The following is a 21,937-nucleotide window of genomic DNA, read 5'->3' as shown; positions in this document are numbered from 1 at the left end:
AAAATATAACCAAAGGGCCGGCGCCGCGGCTCACTAGGCTAATCCTCCGCCTAGCGGCGCCGGCACACCGGGTTCTAGTCCCGGTCGGGGCGCCGGATTCTGTCCCGGTTGCCCCTCTTCCAGGCCAGCCCTCTGCTGTGGCCCGGGAGTGCAGTGGAGGATGGCCCAGGTGCTTGGGCCCTGCACCCCATGGGAGACCAGGATAAGCACCTGGCTCCTGGCTCCTGCCATCGGATCGGTGCGGTGCGCCGGCCGCGGCGGCCATTGGAGGGTGAACCAACGGCAAAGGAAGACCTTTCTCTCTGTCTCTCTCTCTCTCACTGTCCACTCTGCCTGTCAAAAAAAAAAAATTTAAAAAATATAACCAAAGAAGAGAATGCAGGTATGGTCTCTGCTATAGTTTGAATGATAAATGTCCCCTAAAGGCCCATGTCTTAACGATTTGTTTCATGGTGATGCTATTGGGACACGGTGGAAGCTTAAGGAGGTGGGGCTAGTGAGAGGTCCTTGGGCCATCTGGGGTTTGTGCTAGGAAGGGAGCCCTCTCTAGGGAGTTGTAATAAAAGCCTGAGTTTGGGCCCAGCCTCTCTTTCTGTCTCTTGGCTTGCCATGTAATCACATGTTCTCCACTCCCTGCCAGGCACCTGTTGCAAAGCTTGCAGCATACTTTTTGGACTTTCAGCCTCCAAAAATCTTTGAACCAAATAAAGCTTCCTTTCCTCCATAAGTTGTATTAAGTATTTCACTGTAGCACAAAGACTGGCTAATATAGTTCTATCCCTGACAGGTGAGCATCTTTCTCTGATCTCCTGGAGGGAAGCCTTTGGCCTAAACTCAGCTCCAATGGGAGCCTCAGGATCAGTGTAGGCTGCTGGGCACCAGGGGTCCCATGTATGAAGTTACATGGAGGCAGCTAGGTCACGTCAGGTCTGGATGGGGTCCTGGCACCACAGGGCAGTCATCACCTCTCTCTCCTTCCTCAGAAGCCACTTGTGACCTCATCTGTTTACACTCTTCATCCCCCTTCTCTTCCTTCTATCTCTACCCAGGAGAAGATGTGTGTTACAAACAACTTGGGGATTTTATTCCAGGGAAGAGAATACACAGAGAGGTTAGTGTGAATGCCGGCAATAAAGACATGCGCCATGGAGGGAAGATATTGCTGGATATGTCACATGGCAGTGAGGAAGGGATGGTGCTGGGCAGAAAAAAATGTCTTCCAGTGATGTCTAAGTCCTTGTCCTAGGAGATGCATAATGTAATTACCAGCATCCTTAGAATGGAGAAGCTAGTACAAAGACAGAAGTAGAGAGATTTGAAGATGCTGCTGTATTTGAATAAGAAGGAAGATTCAGAAGCCATGGGATGCAAAGAATGCAGCTCTGGATAAAGGAAAATTTAAGAAAAGTCTCACCCAGAGCCCTGGAGGCATGGAGTCTTTTCAACACACTAGCTGTGAACCAGCAAAACTCATTCCAGATTTATGATCTTCAAAACCACAGGAGACTAAATTTACGTCACTGAGAGCCAATGGTGTTGTGATAATTGATGATAGCAGTGGTAGAAAAGACAACCAGGAAGATACAAGCAGGAACAAGGGAGAAACAGGTGAAGGAAAAGTAAGCTGAGGGGTGGGCAGTGATTGAGGTTATGTGGACATTCAGGGATACAGGCAGGTAGGCTGGCAAGCACGTTGGCAACTTGGAGGATCAACCTGGAGGATAGGAGGCTGTGCAGACTCAGGTGGAAGAAGCTCAGGTGGGCATATGGAAAGCAGGATGCGGTCAGATATGCAAAGCCCAGGAAAATGGGGCAGGAAGATGGGCATTCAGTCAGGAGGCTCCCAGTTCTCATCCGTGTCCCCAGCAGGGTTAGTGGAGCTTCCTCAGACGCAGGTGGATCCCATTGTTGGACTTCAGCACAAGTCGTGCTGTAGGCTTGGGGATCCTGGTGGGATCCGGCAGCAGCTCGAAGCGCAGCAGGGTCAGGGCCACAGCCACCTTCAGCTCGTTCATGGCAAATTGCTTCCCAATGCAGTTCCTGGGACAGGAAGGGACAGTGAAATGAGAAGCAGCCTTAGGCCCCCTTCCTCTGAGCTGGGAAGACATTGGTCCCCAAGCCCCAGGGCAGGTCTGATCATTCAGAGGCCCCCCTTCACGTGGTCCAGCCTGACTTCTCTCCTCCCCCACACCTCTTCCCCAAGCATCTGTCACACTGTCCTGACCTGGATAAAGCCTACTACTTTCCAGGGCTTGCCCCGATGTCGTTTCTCCTCTCAGTAGCAGGAAATTCCTTTTAGGACAGAGCTGGTGCTCTAAGGGACAGCTTCTAATCACAGAAATATTTCAAAGAGTTCATCACTATTAGTTCACTCCCTCGACACACATCACCCCACTGCGGAGGTCACCACTCAGGGCACATGCAAGGGTAGGCCATGGTATCAGGGGGTCACCCTCCAGGGAGCCACAAGAACTGAGTTACTTAGAGGGAACCAGACTGCCATGGAGAAGCTCCTGGAGGGTAAAGAGGTCGGGGACCCTCCAGCCAAAGCCCCATTGGCCACTCAGTGGTCCAGGCTTCTGCCTCTCCATCTCCTCCTAAGTCCAACAGTATCCTTGCCTTCTAATTCTACTCCAGTAGTGCCCCTTTCTTGCCTTGCCTCAGCCTCCTCAATGGAATTCTCTAATGTCCATCTCTCTCTCCCCCCTGCACTAAATCCCTAACCAGCTCAGATCCTCCAACGTTTCCCAAGCAGGCGAGACAGCATCCACATGCCTCAAGTGCATCAAACTCTCTGTGGGCTGTTGCTCACCCACCTCTTACCTGTCCACCTTCTCTCTCTGGCTCACTTTCTGTTGTCAGAATGCTATCCCTCCTCCTCCTCTCTCTGCCACTTCCTCAGGGCTCAGGCCAATGACCTGCTGGCCCCATCCCTCTGCTAGTTGTCCCTCTCCATCATGGTCTCCTAAGGCATCATTTGTGCTTTGTCCAGGTCAGTGCAAAGAACATGGATGATTCCATGAAGCATCTCAAGAAAGGAATGAGTGTGTGAGAGAAGGAAGCAAGGATTGGCATCTGCCTGGTGAGTTGGTATCTGTTTCTGTACAATAGATTTTTTACTTTGATCTTTTTATAGGCATTGACAGTATTTTTTGTCTGTATTCTATTAATTCCAGGCTTAGATAGGCTCACTAAATACTTTTACACTTTAATGAAGTTCATTGAATTTACAAAAAAATGAGATTTTCCCAAATGGCTAAATAGTCATTCCCAGTGTCCACTTCCTCCTCCACAGAGAAGAACGACAACAGCAAATAAGCCAAGGAGGAAATTAAGAAAGAAATTTTAAAATTTCTTGAGATGAATGAAGATGGAAACATAACTTATCAAAACCTATGGGATATAGCAAAAGCTCTACTAACAGGGAAGTTTATAGCAATAAGTGCCCACAAAAAAACTCAGAAAATCCCAAATAAACAACTATCACTTCACTTTAAAGAACTAGAAAAACACGAGCAAATCAAACCCAAATTTGACAAGGAAAGACACAATAAAATGCAGAGCACAAATAATCAACATAGAAACTAAAAAAGACAATATAAGTATCACTGCACAAAAAGAGCTTGTTTACTGAAAATATACATGAAATTGATTAAACCTTAGATAGGCTAACCAAGCAAAAAAGGGTTAAGATTCAAATACAAATAATGGAAATGAAGAAATTATAACATATCACATAATAAAATGCATTGTTAGATTACTATGAATAACTATATGGCAGCAAATTCAATACCCTGAAAATATAGACATGCTTTCAGACATATATACCTTACAAAGATTGAATTATAAGGAAAAAGAATACCTAAATAGACCAATAATGAGTAGTGAGATTGAATCAGCAATTAAAAATCTTTCCATCAAAGGAAAGCCCAGGACCATATGGTTCCACTCTTGAATTCTACCAACATTTAAAGAATTAACCCCAATCATTTTAAAATAATCAAAAAATAGAAGAGGAAGGAATATTTCCAAATTCGTTTTTTGAGACCAGCATTACCTTGATACCAAAACCAGATAAAGATACAACAAAGAAAGAAAGCTACAGGAAAATATCCTTGATGAACATAGATGCAAAAAAACTCAATAAAATACTAGCAAATTGAATCCAATAGCACATTAAAAAGACTACTTTCCAGGAACAAAAGGGGTTCAACCCAATGATGCAAGGATGGTTCAACATATGCAAATTAATAAATGTGATACAATAGGTTGACAGAAAGAAAGACAAAAATTCATATGATCATCTCAATAGACACAGAAAAGCTATTTGATAAAATTCAACATAGCTTCATGATAAAAAATCTGACCAAATGAGGCACAGAAGGAACATATCTCAACATACTGAAGGCCATATTTAAGAAAAACATCTAAAATGCTAACATACTAACAATAATAGCTAACATCATGTTGAATGCCAAAAAAAAAAAAAAACCTGAAGGTGTTCTCTTTAAGATCTGGAACAGGACAAGGATAGTCACTTTCACCATTTTTATTCAACATAGTGTTGGATATCCTAGCCAGAGCAATTAGATGAGAAAAAAAAAAAAGGCATCCTAATTGGAAAGGAGTAAATCAAAATGTCATTCTTTGCAGATGACATGATCTTACATATAGAAAATCTTAAAGACCCAACTAAAAGTCTACCAGAACTAATAGTCAAAGTTAGCAAAATTGCAAGATAAAAAGTCAATGGAAAAAATTAGTGGTGTTGTTATACACCAGTGGTAAATCATCTGTAAAAGAAATTAAGAAAAAAATCCCATTTCAAATATCTACAAAAAATAAAATTAAATATCCAATAATAAATTCAACAAAAGAGGTAAAAGATCCCTGCAATGAAGATTGTGAATCACAATGAAACAAATTGAAGAGGATACAAAGAAATGGAAAGACAGCCCATGTTCATGGATAGGAATCAATATCACTAAAATGTGCATACCACTCAACCCCTATCCAAAATCCAATTTCATTTTTCACAGAACTATGGAAACAGCACAAAAGACCCTGAATAGCCAAAGCAATCAAGAACAAAAAGAACAAAGCAGGATGCATTACATCACCTGATTTTAAAATATATTACAAAGCTACATAACTAAACTAGCAGAGTATTGGTATAAAAACATATCCACAGATCAAGGGAACAGAATAGAGGCCTTAGAAACAAGCTCATATATCTATAGGCAAGTCTTCTTTAACAAATATGATAACATATATTTGGGAAAAGGGTAGTTTTTTAAATAAATGATGCTGGAAAAATTGGATACCCACATGCAGAAGAAGGAGACTAGTTCTCTATCTCTTGTCATGTTAACCAAATGGATTAAAGTACCAAATGTGAGACCTGAAACATTGAAACTTCTGGAAGAAAACATAGGGAAAATGCCTCAGAACATTTGAACAGACAAGAATTTCTAGATCAGATCCCCAAATCACAGGATATAAAAGCAAAAATAGACAAATGGAATTTCTGCACAGCAAAGGAAACAGCCAAAAGATTGAAGAGACAGGCTACAGAATGGGAGAAAATATTGGCAAGCTACACATTTGGCAAGGTGTTAATATACAGAATATATGAGGAGCTCAAACAACTCAAAGGCAAAAAACTCAAATAATCTAATTTAAAAATAAGCAATTGATCTAAACATACATTTTGCAAAACAAAACACACTAATGACCAACAGGTACATGAGAAGATGCTCAGCAACACTAATCATCAGGGAAAGACCATTCAAAGCTGCAATGAGATGGCACCTCATTCTACTAAGATTGATTAGTATCAGCAAGGCAAAAGATAACCAGCGTTGGTGAGGATGTGGAGAAAAGCGAACATTCGCACACTGTTGGTAGGAATATTTTAAGTACAGCCATTGTGGAAAATAGATGGCTGTTCCTCAGTAAACTAAAAATAAAACTGCCCTATGATCCAGCAATCCCACTCCAAGGCATATATTCACAAATTTATCTGTTTGAGAGATAGGTGCACTTTGATGCTTACTGCAGCACTATTCACAATAGCCAATAAATGGAAACAGCTGAAGTGTCCATCCAGTGATGAATGAACAAAATGTGATACATATGCATAATGAGATATTACACAACCATAAAAGAGTGAAATCTTGTCATTTCCAGCAACATGGATGGAAGTTGAGGTCATTATGTCAAGCCAAAAAAGTCAAGTACAGAGAAACAAATATTCATGATCTCAATCATCCGTGGAGCCTAAAAAATAGGCGATCTTATAGAATTTAAAATATAATGATTACCAGCAACTGGAGAAGAAAACTGGGGAGAGAAGATGGAGAAAGGTTGACTTATGGGCACTCGGTATAGCTAGGCAGCTGTAAGATGCTTTGGGGTTCTCTTGTATCATAGAGTATCTACAGATAATGTTAGTGTACTACATATTTCTCTACTAAAAACTAGGAGATAGGATTTTGAATGTTTTTACTATAAAGAGATGTTAAATATTTGAAAAGGTAAATATATGTTAATTGGACATTACACAATGCATACATGTAACAAAACATCACATAATACCCCCAAAATATGTAAAATTGGTGTAGTCTGTGAAAATTTAAAAAACAAATATATTTTTAAAAATTAAAAAATATCAACTCAAAGTGGATCAAAGTCCTAGATTGTAAGACATGAAACTATGAAACTACCAGAAGAAACACAGCAGAAACATTTCCAGACATTGACACAGGCAATGAGTTTTTTGAATAGGACCTGAAAAGCATAGGGAACAAAAGCAAAAATAGATGAATGTGATTAGATCAAACAAGGAAGATTGTGCCCAACCAAGAAAACAATGAAGTGAACAGACAACCTATAGATGAGAAAGGATTTTTGGAAACTATTTATCTGACAAAGGATCAATATCCAGAAAACATTAAAGAAATAAACAAAAAATGAGAAAAGCAAGTAATCCAATTAAGTGAACAAATGATATGAATAGGCTGTTCTCAAAAGAAGAAATTCAAATGGCCAAGGAATAAATGAAAAAAAAAATGCTCAATATCTTGAATTGGTAGGAAAATAAAAATTGAAGGCACAATGTATATTATTTCACTGCAGTCAAAATGGCTAGTATCAAAAAGACAAAAAATAGCAAATGCTGGTGTGGATGTGGAGGAAAAGGAGCTCATTTATATTGCTGGTGGGAATGTAGACTAGTAGAGCCAATAGGGACAGCAGTATGGAGGTTCCTCAGAAAACTGAAAATAGAGCTACCTTATGATGTAGCTATCCCTTTTGTGTATACATATCTCCAAAGGAAGTGAAATCAAAGATTCAAAGAGATACTTGCAGGCCCATGTTTATTGTTGCATTACTGCAAACTACTTAAGATGTGAAATCAATTATCCATCAAAGTTTAAATGTACAAAAGGTGTGTTGTATATATACACAGTGGGATACTATTCAGGCATAAGAAATAGGATATTCTATTGTTTGTAGCCAATGGATGGGCCAAGATCTTGTCCATCATGTCAAGGGAAGTGAGTCAGGCACAGAAAGACAAACACCCCCATGTTCTGTCTCATATGAGAAAGCTAAAACCAACTAGTGTAGAATAGTGATTACTAGAGGTTGGAAAAGGTCGTCTGAAGGGGACAGAGGGAGATTGGATAATGGTACAAAAACAGAAAAATAAATTCTAGTGTTCACTACAGCTTACAGCCACTTCCTAGATAGCTTTTAAATAAATAGAGGAATGGAGTGCAAACATAGAATACTAATAAGGAAATGGAAATGTTAGTCTAATTTTAACAGTGCATAATATATGTATTTATTGCTACATCAGTATTTATTATTATATGTTGATAAAAATGTTAAAATGTTTTATCCGATGGAAATGCTAGCTAATTTGATTTAATCATCACACATTGAAAACATGTATTGAATTATCACATTGTATCTCAAATTAAATTTTAAAAATAAAGAAAAAGGGAAAAAATGAACAATGTATTCTGATGGTATCAGCTCTGCACTAGAAATTGCAGTACCTAACACACCACTGTCCTCTATTGACTACAGCACCATTTGCAGACAATTCTTATGGGGAGGTTCTCAACCTTGAAATAAATCAAATTCTGAAGAAATAATTTTGAACAAGCAATTTGCTCACAGCCTGCTCAATGCAAGCTGAGTTACTGTTTAAAGAAATCTCAGAATTATGGACTCAGAAAAATCTGGTTTCTACTAAGTCCTTCTGCAGTTTATGGCAATCATATCTCACTGGAGGATTCCCTCAGTCCTTGTGGGCGTTTGGAGCAGTCAATTCAGAGTGTGCTACCAGATCATCAGCAATTTCAAGCGTGTTTCATATTTTACGCACCAGTGTTTTCTGAGCATTCTACTGCCCCCATTTTTGTCCATGTTAGACTAAGTGGAATGGGAGAGTGGTACAGAGATCCCACTCCACAATACAGATTTCTGCCAAGCAGGGAAGTAGGCATAGATATTTGAATATTAACATGCAGTGAAACTTGTCTCAGAATAGAACACAAAACATACCAGACTGACACATTGGTGGGACCCTTTCTACAAAGGAATACAGTAAACTTGCAAGTATGGGACTGAAACTTAGGGCACGCAAAGATACTGGACAACAAACACTTGTAAATCAATCCTTTGGTTCAGCCACTGGAGGATTAACAAGTTAAGTAGAAAGGGCAGTGGGCTGAATCGAGAATGTGTGGAAGGGAATAAATCCACCCCTTATAAATCCTGGAAATTGAGAAGTGTAACAACTAATGTTTAGTATACCCGAGACTATCTAAGTCTCGCTCCCACAGTGAGGACATCCCCAGAATGTACTGAACTCTGGAAGCCTAGTGACGCTGAATTTTGGATGGCCGCAGGGAAGGGCAATGTGTCAACATCTCCGTGCTAGGCTATGAAATGCCACCTCTCTCTTGTACACAAACACCCATATAAGGCTTCCTTCTCACAGACACTAACAAAATGGGCCAGGTCTGAAGATCCTACATAAGAACACAGGAGAGGGGGCCGGTGCCATGGCTCACTTGGTTAATCTTCCACCTGCGGCGCCGGCATCCCATATGGGTGCCGGTTCTAGTCCCAGCTGCTCCTCTTCCAGGCCAGCTCTCTGCTGCGGCCTAGGAAGGCAGTGGAGGATGGCCCAAGTGCTTGGGCCCCTGCAACCGCATAGGAGACCAGGAGGAAGCACCTGGCTCCTTGCTTTGGATTGGTGCAGCGCTGGCCGTAGTGGCCATTTGAGGGGTGAACCAACAGAAGGAAGACCTTTCTCTCTGTCTCTCTCTCTCTCTCACTGTCTGTAACTCTACCTGTCAAAAAAAAAAAAAAAAAAAAAAAAAAAAAAAAAAAAAAGAACATAGGAGGGCACAAACATTGGAGATGTGCCCAGAACTCTCCCCCCTTCCCCTCCCCACGACCAAACATGGGATGCTCACCGTGCTCCCCCTGAGAAGGGCAGGAAAGCGTGGCTGTGGCGAGCAGAACCCGGTGCGAAGCGGGAAGGGTCGAACACCTGTGGAGAGCACCAGGGCCAGGACGGGTTGGGGGGGTGTTAAGTTGCTGCTTGTGACCCACAAGGGGACAGGAAGTGGGAGCCAGAGGAGATGCCCCTGAGAGACCACCCCCTGCCCTCCCAGGGGCCCTCGTACCTCTGGGTTTGGCCACACATTCGGGTTGTGGTGAAGGCCATAAATGGAGAGTGTGACTGTGAAACCTGTAGGGCAGGTAGCAGACAGAGACAAGGGGGTAAGATCCCACTCCCTCGGCCAGCAGGGCTCCTGCATGCGCTAAAGATGTGGGTGCCACAAATCCTCACTTTGTACAAGCTAATCCTCTAACAGATGGGTGGGGTGGGCTTGACAAAGCAACTGAGCACAGATGAGGAGCAGAAACCGTGAACCCAGGAATGAGAAGCAAGAAACAATAGGAAGCTCACTGTTGGAAGTCACTAAAGTGAAAACTGACACTGATCAAATACTTTCCCTGAGCTGTTGGACAACATACATTAACTCAGTATTCACAAGCATCCCTTAAGAAGACAACTGCTCATGCTATTTTGTAGAGGTAGCTCGGTCTCACAAAAATGCATGCCTTGCCAAGGATGAAGCACCTAAGATGTGCCGGGGCTGGGGTCAGAACCAATGGCAGGTATGCCAACAGGGGCTTTCTACAGCAGCTGGACCAAGCTCTGGTCATCAGCGGCTCTGTTATCAACCAGAGGGCTCCTCACAGACTGAACCAAAAGTGAAGCTGACATAGGGTCCCCTGATCTCCTTTATACACCAGGACCATTAGGAAAAAACACTTCTCTCGCTCCCTGAGCAGATTTTCTCTACAGGCCTCCACATCTCCTGTTCACGCTACAAGCCCACAATACTGTCAGAGGCGCACCTATACAGTGAGATTTCGATGAGTTTAAGCTCCATGTCAAGCACTTCCTGCACGTCATCCAAATTACCAAGTAAGCGTCGATTACGATGACAAGGAAAGGAGAAGCAGAGATTCAGGAATGAGGATGCATGGCTGTATTCCAATCTTCCTGTGTCCCCAATGAGTGCTTAGGTGAGTGAGGGTGGGAAGGTCATACCCTTGGGGAGGGAGCGTCCATCAGGGAAGGTGACAGGTGAGCTAAGGTCTCTACTAATAGCTGGCACTGGTGGGTAGAGTCTCATCGCCTCCTTGATGCACATGGTGGTGTAGGGCATCTGGTCCAGGTGCTCCCTGAAACAAAGCCCAGGCAGAGGAGGAGGCAGGGCTGGGCCCCCCAGGGCTTCCCCTCCCAGACAGGCAGGGCCCTCCCCCACCGCCCCCTGGGCTCTCACTCACCAGGTGATGGAGACTCCGTCCCCCAGGAGGCCCTGGATCTCCTCGCGGCACCGGTGCTGATGCTCGGGGTGCGTGGCCAGGGCATAGAAGATCCAGGAGATGCCGCTGGCCGTGGTGTCGTGGCCCTCGAACATGAACGTGTCCACCTCGGCGCGGAGGTCCTGGTCGGACAGGCTGCTCCCGTTCTCCATCTGGGGGAGGCCACAGTGGGAGAGAGGGCACGGGTTCTGTCCCTGGCTCTGTGCTTCCAGGCCAAGCTCGGGCCTGCCCTGCACACACTGACCTTGGCAAAGAGGAGGACGTCCAGGAAGTCCAAGCGCCTCTTCCTCCTGACCTTCTCCAGCTCCCCCTCCTGCTGCAGCTGAGCCTTTCTCTGCTGGATCACTCGGTCTGTCCCAGAGCAGTGGGTACCGGAGCAGCTGAGAGCTACATCATTCCCAAAAGCCCCCCTCCTACCCGCCCCAATGCCAGTCCCCTGAGAGGTCAGTGTGGGTGTGGAGACGAGTGACTGTGTGACACATGGGCAGGCAGCAGCATTTTCTCTTTCTTTATTTGAAAGAGTAACAGAGAAAGCGAGTGAGGGTGTGTGTGTGTGTGTGTTTGTTGTGTGCACTTGTACATGTGAGTGAGAGAGAGAGAGAGAGAGACGAGAGAGATCTTCCTTCTGCTGCTTTACTCCCCAGATGCCTGTAACAACTGTGATTGGGCCAGGCTGAAGCCCGGAGCTAGGAACTCCATCTGGGTCTCCCACGTGCATGGCAGGGATCCATGTACTTGGGCCATCATTTGCTGTCTCTCGGTTGCACTAACAGGAAGCTGCATTTGTAATGGAGGTGAGACTCTGTCCCAGACACTTGGATAAAGGATGTGTCTCCAGAGGTCGTCTGACTCACTTTGCCCCAGCATCCTCCCTCCAGCCTCCTGTGGGGCCGGGCAGGCCTCCCTGTGTTAGCACAGGCCAGGAGCCACAGCTGGATGTTGCTGGGTTGGGGCCTCATCCATCCATCACCAATGTGATGACCCAGGAAGCCCTGCCAAGCACCTGGCACCCCAGCATCTCAGATCCCAACCCCTGAACCGAGGAAGTTCCCAGCTCCTACGGGGAGTCAGGGGGCCTGCCTCTGCCTGGGGAGTCGGGATTGGCTCCTTTATGCAGTGCTCGCTCAAGGAGGGGACACAGGAGGAGGAGGAGGCAGCACCTGTGTGCTCGTGGGCGAGCTGGCAGGCACGGTGGGACAAGCGGCCTTCAGGGCTCAGCCTGTACAGGAAGTCGCTCTGGTGAAAGATGTTCCTCACCCGGGCAAACACCAAGTTGTTCAGGTCCCCAACAGCCTGGATGTAGGACTGGGAATTCCTGAGGGAGAGGACGTGGACGAGGTCAGAGTGGAGGGGCCTCTGATCTGCAGGCAGAGTGGGGCTCTGGGAGGAGATTCCTCCCCACACTGGGGACAGGCAGCGTGGAGACACACACCACTCCTGTTTGCAGTCCTTGTGACCCTGGGGCCTCTGTAGGATGGCAGGAGAGGCAGGCTTTCACCTGTGCTGGCTGGGGGTGTTGGGGGTGGGGATTCAGGGATCCGCGGTTGAAGCAGGGGCAATCTGGTCTGCAGTTAGAGCTTGGTGTGCGCTAGGTCAGCGTCTTGCCTTTTGTGGAGGTGAGCATGCAAGTCCCTCCCACCCCCAGCTGGCTGGCAGGTGTGGGCACACTGATGGTGAGCACAAGGACCCTGCTGGTGGAGGTCATCACGGACCTGCTGTCCAGCTGGACGCTGCCCTGGTAGCTGAAGGCGCACTTCATGATGGTGTCCAGGGTCATCAGGGAGATGTCTTGGAAGACCTCCAGGGAGGAGTCCTGGCTGACCAGCTGCTCCCATTTGTCCTGTGGGCGAAGGGCATTGAGCTTCTTGATTGTCCCATGAATTCTGCTCATGGTAAGCTGGGCTCTGTTCCTGCGTCTCCAGAGAGGAGTGATATTTTTCTTACAAACTTTTCAGTCAAAGGTAAACGTAAATGCTCCTAATGTTCTACACGAATTCTGAGATTCTGTTATGACTTTGGTTTGTGAGATGTTTTTCCTTAAGGTGACAGGAAGTAGAGTGATGTTGATGTTCTGATACTTAGCTAGTCGTGAGGCACTGGTAGGACTCAGTGTTTGGGGACAATTGCATTTGCCAAGAGAGAAGAAAGCCTCAGGGAATCCTAATGGGCGAAGATCAGAGATTTCAATCCCTTTCATCCATCAAACATTTGCTGGGCACAGCTGGGTGAGAAACCAGAGTTCTGATGAGAGGAGACGGTATGGCAGGTAGGACTCATAAATGTAGATCTGGTGTCTATTTCACTTCAAATGCGCTTGGATGACCTGGGTCCCAAGCCAGAGCCTGTGCAGTGACATCCTGGGGTTTTCCCCTACCACTGACACTGCTGTTCCCCAACTCAGACAGCAACAGACTGCCCGGCTGTGCAGTGGGAATGACTGTTCCTCCAGTCGTCTGTGCTGAAGACTTGGAAGTGGGAAGAGAGGGATCTGTGTGTCTATGCCTTGTCCTCACTGCCCCACCCACTTTGGGGGACCATCTTCTCACAGTAATGGTCTAAGAGAGTTTCCTCTGTGTCTGATGGCTGTCCGTGAGGGACACCAGTTCTTGGGAGGGGAGTTGCTGGGAGTGAGTGTTGGAGGTAAGAGGGAGAGATGGGCTCACCAGCATGATTTGGACGGAGTCCACCATGAGCCCCACGTAGGGCTTCAGGATGTCGTAGTGGAAGGCTGGGGTGAGCATGCGCCGGTGCTGGAACCATGGCTGCCCGTTCAGCAGGAGCAGACCGTACCCTGGATAAGAGATGGGTGTGTGGATGTGTGTTAGGAGACTAGATCTTAGAGACCTTTCAGGATAATTTGGGAGGAACAGGTGAGGAAAACCCAGATGGTGAGATATCCTGAAAAGTGGCAGGAAAGGCACAGGGCATTACACGAATATGAATTTCCCTGCGGGGCTGATATATGTGAATGAAAGATTGACCAGAGCTGTGTCAGGTGAGGGTCATACATGTTGGGCTGAGAACGTCTCGAGAGAACTGAGAAGTGCTGTGGAATGAGCTGAGCCTCATGGGGGCTCCCATCAAGGTTAGCAAGGGGCAGGTATCTGTCTAGAAGAAGAAAAATGAGACTTAATGATTTTTTCTTGAGCCAAAGAGATAGCTCTTTGGCAAAGCTAATTGGCAAGTGCATGCAGTCCCGGTTTAGATGTACGTACCAATCCAGGGAGCCACAAATGTGTAGGAACCACGAGACTTTGGATCTGAAAGATAAGTAAGGGCTTTATAGGAAACTGGCCACAAGCAAATAGAGCAGCCCTCTAAGTAGCTGTGGTTCAGACCATGGGCTGCCACCAATTCTGATGATTGGCATTTAGGAGTTGGTTCCACTCACTCCCCATTTGCCTCCCATCCCTTTCTATCTTGTCCTGATAATCCATTGTGCTCAAGAAGGCAGACTCAGGGCACCAGCAGCAAGCACCCACAGGACCAGCAGGATAAGTTTGCGGGAAACTCGGGCTTTGTCTTCTGTCCCAAAGAATAAGACAACAAAGCCTGCCAGGGCAGCCAACAGTTGGAAGTTCCAAACTCAAGGCAGTGTGGATATGAAATTAATTTTGAGAACTAGGGCAATTTACATAAAAGATCACCTCAATCTATTTGCAAAACAAAGAACAGGCCGGCGCCGCGGCTCACTAGGCTAATCCTCCGCCTGCGACACCGGCACACCGGGTTCTAGTCCCGGTCGGGGTGCCGGATTCTGTCCCGGTTGCCCCTCTTCCAGGCCAGCCCTCTGCTGTGGCCAGGGAGTGCAGTGGAGGATGGCCCAGGTGCTTGGGCCCTGCACCCCATGGGAGACCAGGATAAGCACCTGGCTCCTGGCTCCTGCCATCGGATCAGCGCGGTGCGCCGGCCGCGGCGGCCATTGGAGGGTGAACCAACGGCAAAAGGAAGACCTTTCTGTCTCTCTCTCTCACTGTCCACTCTGCCTGTCAAAAAAAAAAAAAAAAAAAAAAAAAAAAAAAAAAAAAACAACAAAGAACAATAAAAGAGGGGTGTGGGGATAAGAAATTCAGCCCCAGGGCTGGCGCTGTATTGCAGTGGGTTAAAGCCCTGGCCTAAAGCACTGGCATCCCATATGGGCGCTGGTTCTAGTCCCAGCTGTCCTCTTCCAATCCAGCTCTCTGCTGTGGCCTGGGAAAGCTGTGGAAGATGGCCCAAGTCCTTGGGCCCCTGCACCTGCTTGGGAGACCTGGAAGAAACTCCTGGATCCTGGCTTCGGATAACACAGCTCCAGCCATTGCGGCCATCTGGGGAGTGAATCAGTGGATGGAAGACTTCTCTCTGTGTGTCTCTACCTCTCTCTGTAACTCTGTCTTTCAAAAAAAAAAAATCTTTAAAAAAAATAAATTCAGCCCCACATAGTTGTTTTCAACATTGAAATGTAATTAAATATCTCGTCCTTAGGCTGGATCATGAGCTTATTGGAGAGCTGGTGGAGGGTTCACAATTTCTCCTTCATTGCCACTATCTTCTGGAATTTTCCATTCCCTAAGGCACATACTCAAGAGTGAAGGGCTGCTCCAGGTGTAATAGGAGTATTTCTCTCACCTGATCTCCCCAGGATCACCTTCATGTAGTCCGGGTCGTAGAGCTGGACTCGGACTTTGTTGCCCCCTATCCAGTGAGGACAGGCTCTTGGGAACTTCTCTACCCATTTCAGAATCTGTTGAAGCTCCTGGTTCATCTGGAACTGTACCCAAGGGAAGGACAAATTGATGCAAATCTTCATTTAGTTCTATTCTTTTTAATGAGAGTGATGGGTGGGATGACCATGGGAGGCAGTCTGGATCTGTCAGCAGAAGTGAGGGTTTTGGAGCTGTTTCTGATGAATTGGCCCCCCAGAACTTGACCTAAGGCCAGATTCTGTCCCCGCTGTTGGACAGAGCTATGAGCCTTCCTTCAGTGCTGCCTGAGTGTTGCCAAAAAAATTCTGGGAAAACACTAGTACAACTATTTCAACGGATAACAGCTATGACAACTTGTTGTGATTTGGGAGGCAGTTAACTCAGTTCATATAGAAAGCAAAATAGATGATGTTAAAATTTCTAAATTTATCCATTAGGTTTATTTTATCATGCTGGTTCTGGTAGTTTCAATATTATTATTGCATACACGCACATATTTATTAAGATGAAATAGTATTTGGGATGTCTTTGGCTGAGAGAAAAAAAAAAGAATAAGTAGAAACAGTGTGCATGTTATTCTACATGCTGAATATCCATGGATTTATAGCAGGAAGTTTGGGTGCATAACTATCAAAATAGTATGCTCTATGATTTTGAGATTTTGGGTTTCCTACTCTCAGTTTCATTTTTCATTGAAAAGAATCTTGTAAGCTCCCCACAGTCTAGTGTCATCTTTCGAAATTCCTCAATGTGGAACACAAGCCTATTGCTTTCTGGCACCTCTGGTCTTTCCTCCTCCTTGCTGGCAGTTCCACGTGATCCATTTGTTTCATCCCTCAGGCTACTGCTGTTCTCCTGACTCCACAGCCATGCCTCTGCACAGGTTCCTCCCTCAGCCTGGACTGCCCCTCCTCTCTGCCGTGGAGCCACGCCCTCACCCCCCCCACCCCACCCCACCCCCCGCCACCACCAAGCTTTCAACACTCAGCTTAGCTTTACCCCATCTGGAATCCTCACACACATTGCTCCTAGAGATATTCTGTGTAGTCAGCTCTTTTCAGTTCAGCTGCTTCTGCAGAACTCAAAGCAACTGCCTGCTGTAGCCAATCTGTGCCCACATCTCTGGCAACCATTGTCGCCAGCCCTGAGCAAGCTGGCCCTGCTCTGGGTCGTGCTTCCCAAGCACCTACTGTGTGCCAAGCACTGGGTCAGGATAGAGCATGGGGCTTGCAGTCCAGTCGGGCAGGCAGGAAGCTTGGGAGGCCACGCAGTAGAAGACATTGCGATTGAGATGGAAGGAAGCCCAAGCACCTGGGAAGCTTTGGAGGGGGACCTGACTCAGAAGTGCTCATTCACTGATTGTGTCACCATTTACTAAGGAGCTCTTGGGTGACCAAGATGAGTCAGATGAGCCTCCCAGAACACTGAGGAAAAGGCCCGAGTTAGGTTAGCACTGCTGTTTCCTGTGAGAAGGACCAGTCACAGGAACAGGAGCTACCGCTTCCATTCCTAGGAGAGCCAGAAGGACTGCCTGGGGAAGGCGGCTTGGGGCTGGGCCTAGGCAAGAGAATCGAGGGACAAGGTTCCTCCAGGCCAAGAGCCCAAGGTAAGCAGAGACCCAGAGGCTGGAATGCACAGACAGGCAGGGAGGATAGTGGAGAAGTTAATGCGGAAGAGGACAGGAAGAGGGGATGAGAGGGAGAGGGGCTGAGGATCCTCTGTGCGGGGCTGTGATGTGATTTCACTTACTGTCTGGGGCTCCACTCTGCTGATGTTCCTTCGGCCTTCTCTATGAACCGAGAGATGTCATCTCTGCACTGGCCACCTCCTAAACGTGTGTTGTTTTTTTTTTTTGACAGGCAGAGTGGACAGTGAAGAGAGAGAGACAGAGAGAAAGGTCTTCCTTTTTCCGTTGGTTCATCCCACAATGGCCGCTGCGGCCAGTGCGCTGTGGCCGGCGCACCGCGCTGATCCGATGGCAGGAGCCAGGTACTTCTCCTGGTCTCCCATGGGGTGCAGGGCCCAAGCACTTGGGCCATCCTCCACTGCACTCCCTGGCCACAGCAGAGAGCTGGCCTGGAAGAGGAGCAACCGGGACAGAATCTGGCGCCCCAATCGGGACTAGAACCCAGGGTGTGGCACTGCAGGCAGAGGATTAGCCAAGCGAGCCACAGCGCCTGCCTTAAACTTGTTTTCTACACAGTCTCTCCCACCCTGTGTGACCCTCACCGTCTGTCCCCATGCCTGCTTCTGTGTTCCCTGTCCACAGGTGGCAGGGCCGGGGTGGGGATGTGCTGGCCTTCCCAATCCCTTGACTTGCCCCCTTCCTCTTTCCGGTCACTCCATACACCTGAGTTGAGCCCCTGTGCCTGACTGTGTGCTGGGCATTGGGCATAGAGAGGCACATGTGCAAGAAGCTCACAGTTCAAAGGGTGCTGCAGGAGAGCTGGGCGGGGACAGGCCCTGTTTAATGTGTGATTCGATACTCCTGGCCTGGAAGACAGAGCACACTGTCCCCTTCATGAATTCCCATTCTGGAAAATTCCAGAGCTCAGGCAAATTGAGCTCTTTGTTTCTCTACAGCTGACACGAGCCACCCACCTGGCAGTGAGCTCTTCCTGTGTCCTCTCCTTCTGAGACCCCCATGCCCTCCACACAGTGTGACCCCACAGAGGAACGATTCCATCAACTGATGTCTCTGTCCCTGTGAGTGTTCAGGGCCGGGCACAGAGGATGGCACTGAGTGACAGGGAGAGGGAAACTTCTAGAAGCCTAATTCTTTGAGAACAGCTGCAGCTGCTGGGCGCGGATGTGGAGAGGCTCAGTGGGGTGGGGGGTGTTGGGGACTCAGAAAAAGTCCTTGCTCTTCAAGTGCAGGGCTGCCAAAATGGAGGACAGGTGTGTAGGAGGAGGGAGTGTGTGACAGGCCTGGGTCACAGCAGGACAGGATGCCGGCGAGACTGGGAGGTCCCCATTGCTAGGACGAGGCCAGGGATGAGAGGCAGTCTGAGCGTCCCCTCGTGGCGTGTGCGCCTGTGTCCTGGGACCCTGATAACTGGGTTCTGAGAGCCCCGGCCACCCCTGCCTCCCGGTCCCTGTCCCGCTCCTTCCTACCTCTCGGCTGTGCCCCAGGAGCCAGTGGAAGGGCGGGCACGGGAACTGCTGGAGGGCTCTGAGCAGCCACTGGCGGCGCAGGTAGAGCTGAGCTGCCTTGAGCAGCAGCAGGAGCAGGCCCAGCAGGGCCGCCACTTGGAGGAGCCCGGAGAGGCTGCCCGGGAGCCGGGTGGGGCTCAGTGCAGACACGCTCATGGTGCAGCGGCTCTGGACCTGTGACTGACCTTCTCTGTCACTCACTCCCGTGAGGAACTTTGCTTAAGTCCTGGGAGGTTTGTCCCACCCACTTGAGGGGCGGGTAGGGCTGAGGGCAGAGTTTGGATCTCCTCTTTCAGAGTGGTTTAACCCTAAAGGATCCATCTTGAGCAACAGTGAAAGTAAAGCTTTAGTAATGGGTGGTGACAACGGCCATGCACACACCCACTTTCCCCTGTCCATATTGCTTAGAACTATGCAATGAACACCTACTGTGTGCCAGGCAGTGTGCTAGTACCACAACTTCTGGGAATCCACAGTCTAGCTTACCAAGGTCACAGGAGTCCCTGACTTCAGTGATGAGACCCTGAGAACAGAGAAAAGAGGAGATGTGTTCAGAGGAAGACACCTGAGGTGGATCCAAATCATTCTCTGTGGGGCTCGAACGCTGCCTACCTGGCTGCCCTGGAGCCCTCCCCAGGGCTTAGCCAGTACACAACCCATTAGTACCCAGGTGACCGTGCCAGTGGGTGGATCACTGGACATGAGCTCAGGAGGTTGCAGGCCCAGGTCAACCTCACTGCCTGTGCAGCCAGAAACTTGCCCTCTCTGAGGCTCAGTGTCTGCTTTCATGACGTCGGTTAATAGGTCGACAGAGCCCGATAGAACTGTCCACTCCTACAGTCATTCATTCCTTCAATAAGCACTTGTTGCCCTCACAGTCTCATGGGTAAAAGCAGTCAATAAATCAGGGCAACAACATACTGAGGGGCTTCAAAAAGCTGGGGGAAAGTAGAATTCACACACAAGTTTATTTTGTTGCAAAAATTTTTGAAATCCATTGCATATATTTTCTTTTTTTCATTTTACAACAAATGTTCATTTATTTATTTGAAAGGCAGAGGGCAGAGAAATGGGGAGACACAGAGAGAGGTTGTCTACCTGCTGGTGCCCCTGCTCGAAGCCGGGATCCAGGAACTCTATCTGAGTCTCCCACATGGGTGGCAGGAACCCACGTGTTGGGGCCAGTGTGCACTGCCTCTCAGGTGCGCTAGTAAGGAGCTGGGTTGCAGCACGGAGTAGTGCTCTGCTATGGGATGCAGGCAGCCAGACAGCGGCTTAGCGCACTGTGCCGCCATGCCCGCCCCTACTTTTTTCTTCATACACAATTTCCCATGAAATTTTGATGACCCCGATATGAAAATGCTGTATTGAAGGCATAAAATGTCCAGCCAGCAAAGAAGAATATTAAAACAAAACAAGTACGGGAGTCCACAAGGGGACAGTACCAGGTAGAGGCTCAGGACTCAACTCGGCCCTGGAGAGTCTGAAAGAGCAGACGAATAGGATGTGTCAACTTGCAAGTTCCGCACACTGGCATCATTTTTTATCTCTGAGATAGCATATTTTCAATTTACATGATCGTCAAAGGCTTAATGCTGCACTAACTAAGGAGTTCAACAACCAAACAAAAGAGCACAGTTTAGCAGGAGCGCAGGCAAGGGCCATAAACAGCAGTGAAATGAAAAGGCGCCAACTTGACGGCGATGCAGTCCCGGCCGCACGGCCGCAGACCGTCAGAGCCATGCGGTGCCTCCCTCCTAACGACACCCGACAAAGATTCAAACAAGGTGGGGAGAACATTGTGTTTCAGCAAAACTGATCTACACAGACATTTCTTTCTCATTCTGTTTCTGTTTCTTGTTTTTTTAAAAAAATTGTATTAATATAAATAGAATAGATCTCATGTGCTTTGTAGACACAATACTAAGAAGATACCAGCACTTCCCTCCCTCCCTTAATCTCCCCTCTCTCCCTCAATTCCCCCTCTTTCCTTTCTTTCTTTCCTTTATCCTTTAATTTTTGCAATAACATAATTTCAATTTACTTTATAATCACAGACTTAATTCATCACCAACCATAATGTTCAATAAGTAAAAGTAGAAAGACCACTGTCCCACAGGAATATAGATAAGAGCTATAAGCAAATAGTTCCAAAATGACAAAAATCATATATTTTCTCTGATATGTGGTGGTTAAGTTAGAATACAAATATATATATATATATATATATATATATATATGAATGAAACTGACATCTTACGATTTGATTTGTTTAAATTTTAGTTCCCACATATAAGGGAGAACATGCAAAATTTGTCCTTCTGTCTCTGGCTTGCTTGGCTCACCATGATGTCCTCCAATTGCAACTATCTTGATGTAAATGATAGCATCTCACTCCTTTTTAAGGCTGAGTAATATTCCAGTGTGTATGTGCATGTTTCGATACCACACACCCTGACTTTTTCAATGACTGTTCACCCCAGGCCAAATCCAGTGCCTGGAATTCAGAGGGGAAAGGGCAGAAGAGAATTCAGGTGGCCTTGCTGGCTGCAGCTCCCACAGAAACACGTGTTCTTCCTGACCTGCCCTTGCACCTGTCTACATTCCTCCCAGGCAGCAGCTCCAACTCTTGGTCACACCTCTTGGCACCTGTTTTGTTACACTCTGTTTGGGCATAGATTTCTTTTTCCCTTAAATTGTAGGCCCTTTCCAAACCCAAGGGAGAAAGACACGCAACTATTTACACAGCATCTCACTGACCTCTGGTCTAGTTCTGTGTTTACTTCCCACCCCTGCGCCCTCCCTCCGCCCCCAGCTGTGGACTCCGAGACTAACTTTCGCCCCTTGGCTCCACTAGCGTTTGCCTGCCATCCTTCACCTGCGGCAGGAAGTGGAGGCAAGGGAAGGGCTCTGGAGCCCGAGAATCTGGCCTTGAATCCCCATGGAGACTCTCCCCTTCTCTGAGTCTATAATTCTTCTCTACAGCTGGGCTCATAACCCCATACTTGCTGACACTCAGGGGGCTCCGACCGTGTCCGGGGAAGACAAGATAGAATTTTACATTCTTTCACAAAAACTCTACCCTACCTGGGCTCTCTGAGGCACGGAGAGGGCAGCTGCTTGTCCAGGGTGGCTCCGTAGGTGAGAAGTGCAGCCAGCGTTCTAACTCAGGC

The 21,937-nt window shown here is 47.3% G+C and overlaps 1 protein-coding gene across 3 annotated transcripts; it reads right to left on the bottom strand.

The window, feature by feature from the left end:
- Positions 1-1,058: 1,058 nt before the first annotated feature.
- Positions 1,059-18,959, bottom strand: CYP4A5 (cytochrome P450, family 4, subfamily A, polypeptide 5). Of its 3 annotated transcripts, NM_001170977.1 has the most exon segments (12): positions 1,061-2,040; positions 9,498-9,574; positions 9,711-9,775; positions 10,649-10,782; positions 10,888-11,078; positions 11,171-11,277; positions 12,087-12,241; positions 12,639-12,766; positions 13,590-13,717; positions 14,142-14,186; positions 15,535-15,676; positions 18,726-18,941. In NM_001170977.1, coding segments are annotated over 12 exon segments (1,536 nt in total). In that variant the 5' UTR covers positions 18,921-18,941; the 3' UTR covers positions 1,061-1,871.
- Between the last annotated feature and the right edge of the window lie 2,978 nt (positions 18,960-21,937).

Source organism: Oryctolagus cuniculus, chromosome 7 (genome assembly GCF_051225735.1).
Source record: "Oryctolagus cuniculus isolate XC-2025 breed Fujian yellow rabbit chromosome 7, ASM5122573v1, whole genome shotgun sequence".
Lineage (NCBI taxonomy): Eukaryota > Metazoa > Chordata > Mammalia > Lagomorpha > Leporidae > Oryctolagus > Oryctolagus cuniculus.
Note: the sequence above shows the minus strand (reverse complement) of the source record. Positions and strands in the feature narration are given on the sequence as shown.

Coding starts and splice junctions, on each gene's coding strand:
- CYP4A5 (XM_089336680.1), bottom strand. CDS start 13,667: ATGCTCACCCCAGCCTTCCACTACGACATCCTGAAGCCCTACGTGGGG. Junction 11,278..12,086: donor GCTCGCCCACGAGCACACAG/GTGCTGCCTCCT, acceptor GCTCTGGGACAG/ACCGAGTGATCCAGCAGAGA. Junction 11,079..11,170: donor ACGTCCTCCTCTTTGCCAAG/GTCAGTGTGTGC, acceptor GGCCTCCCCCAG/ATGGAGAACGGGAGCAGCCT.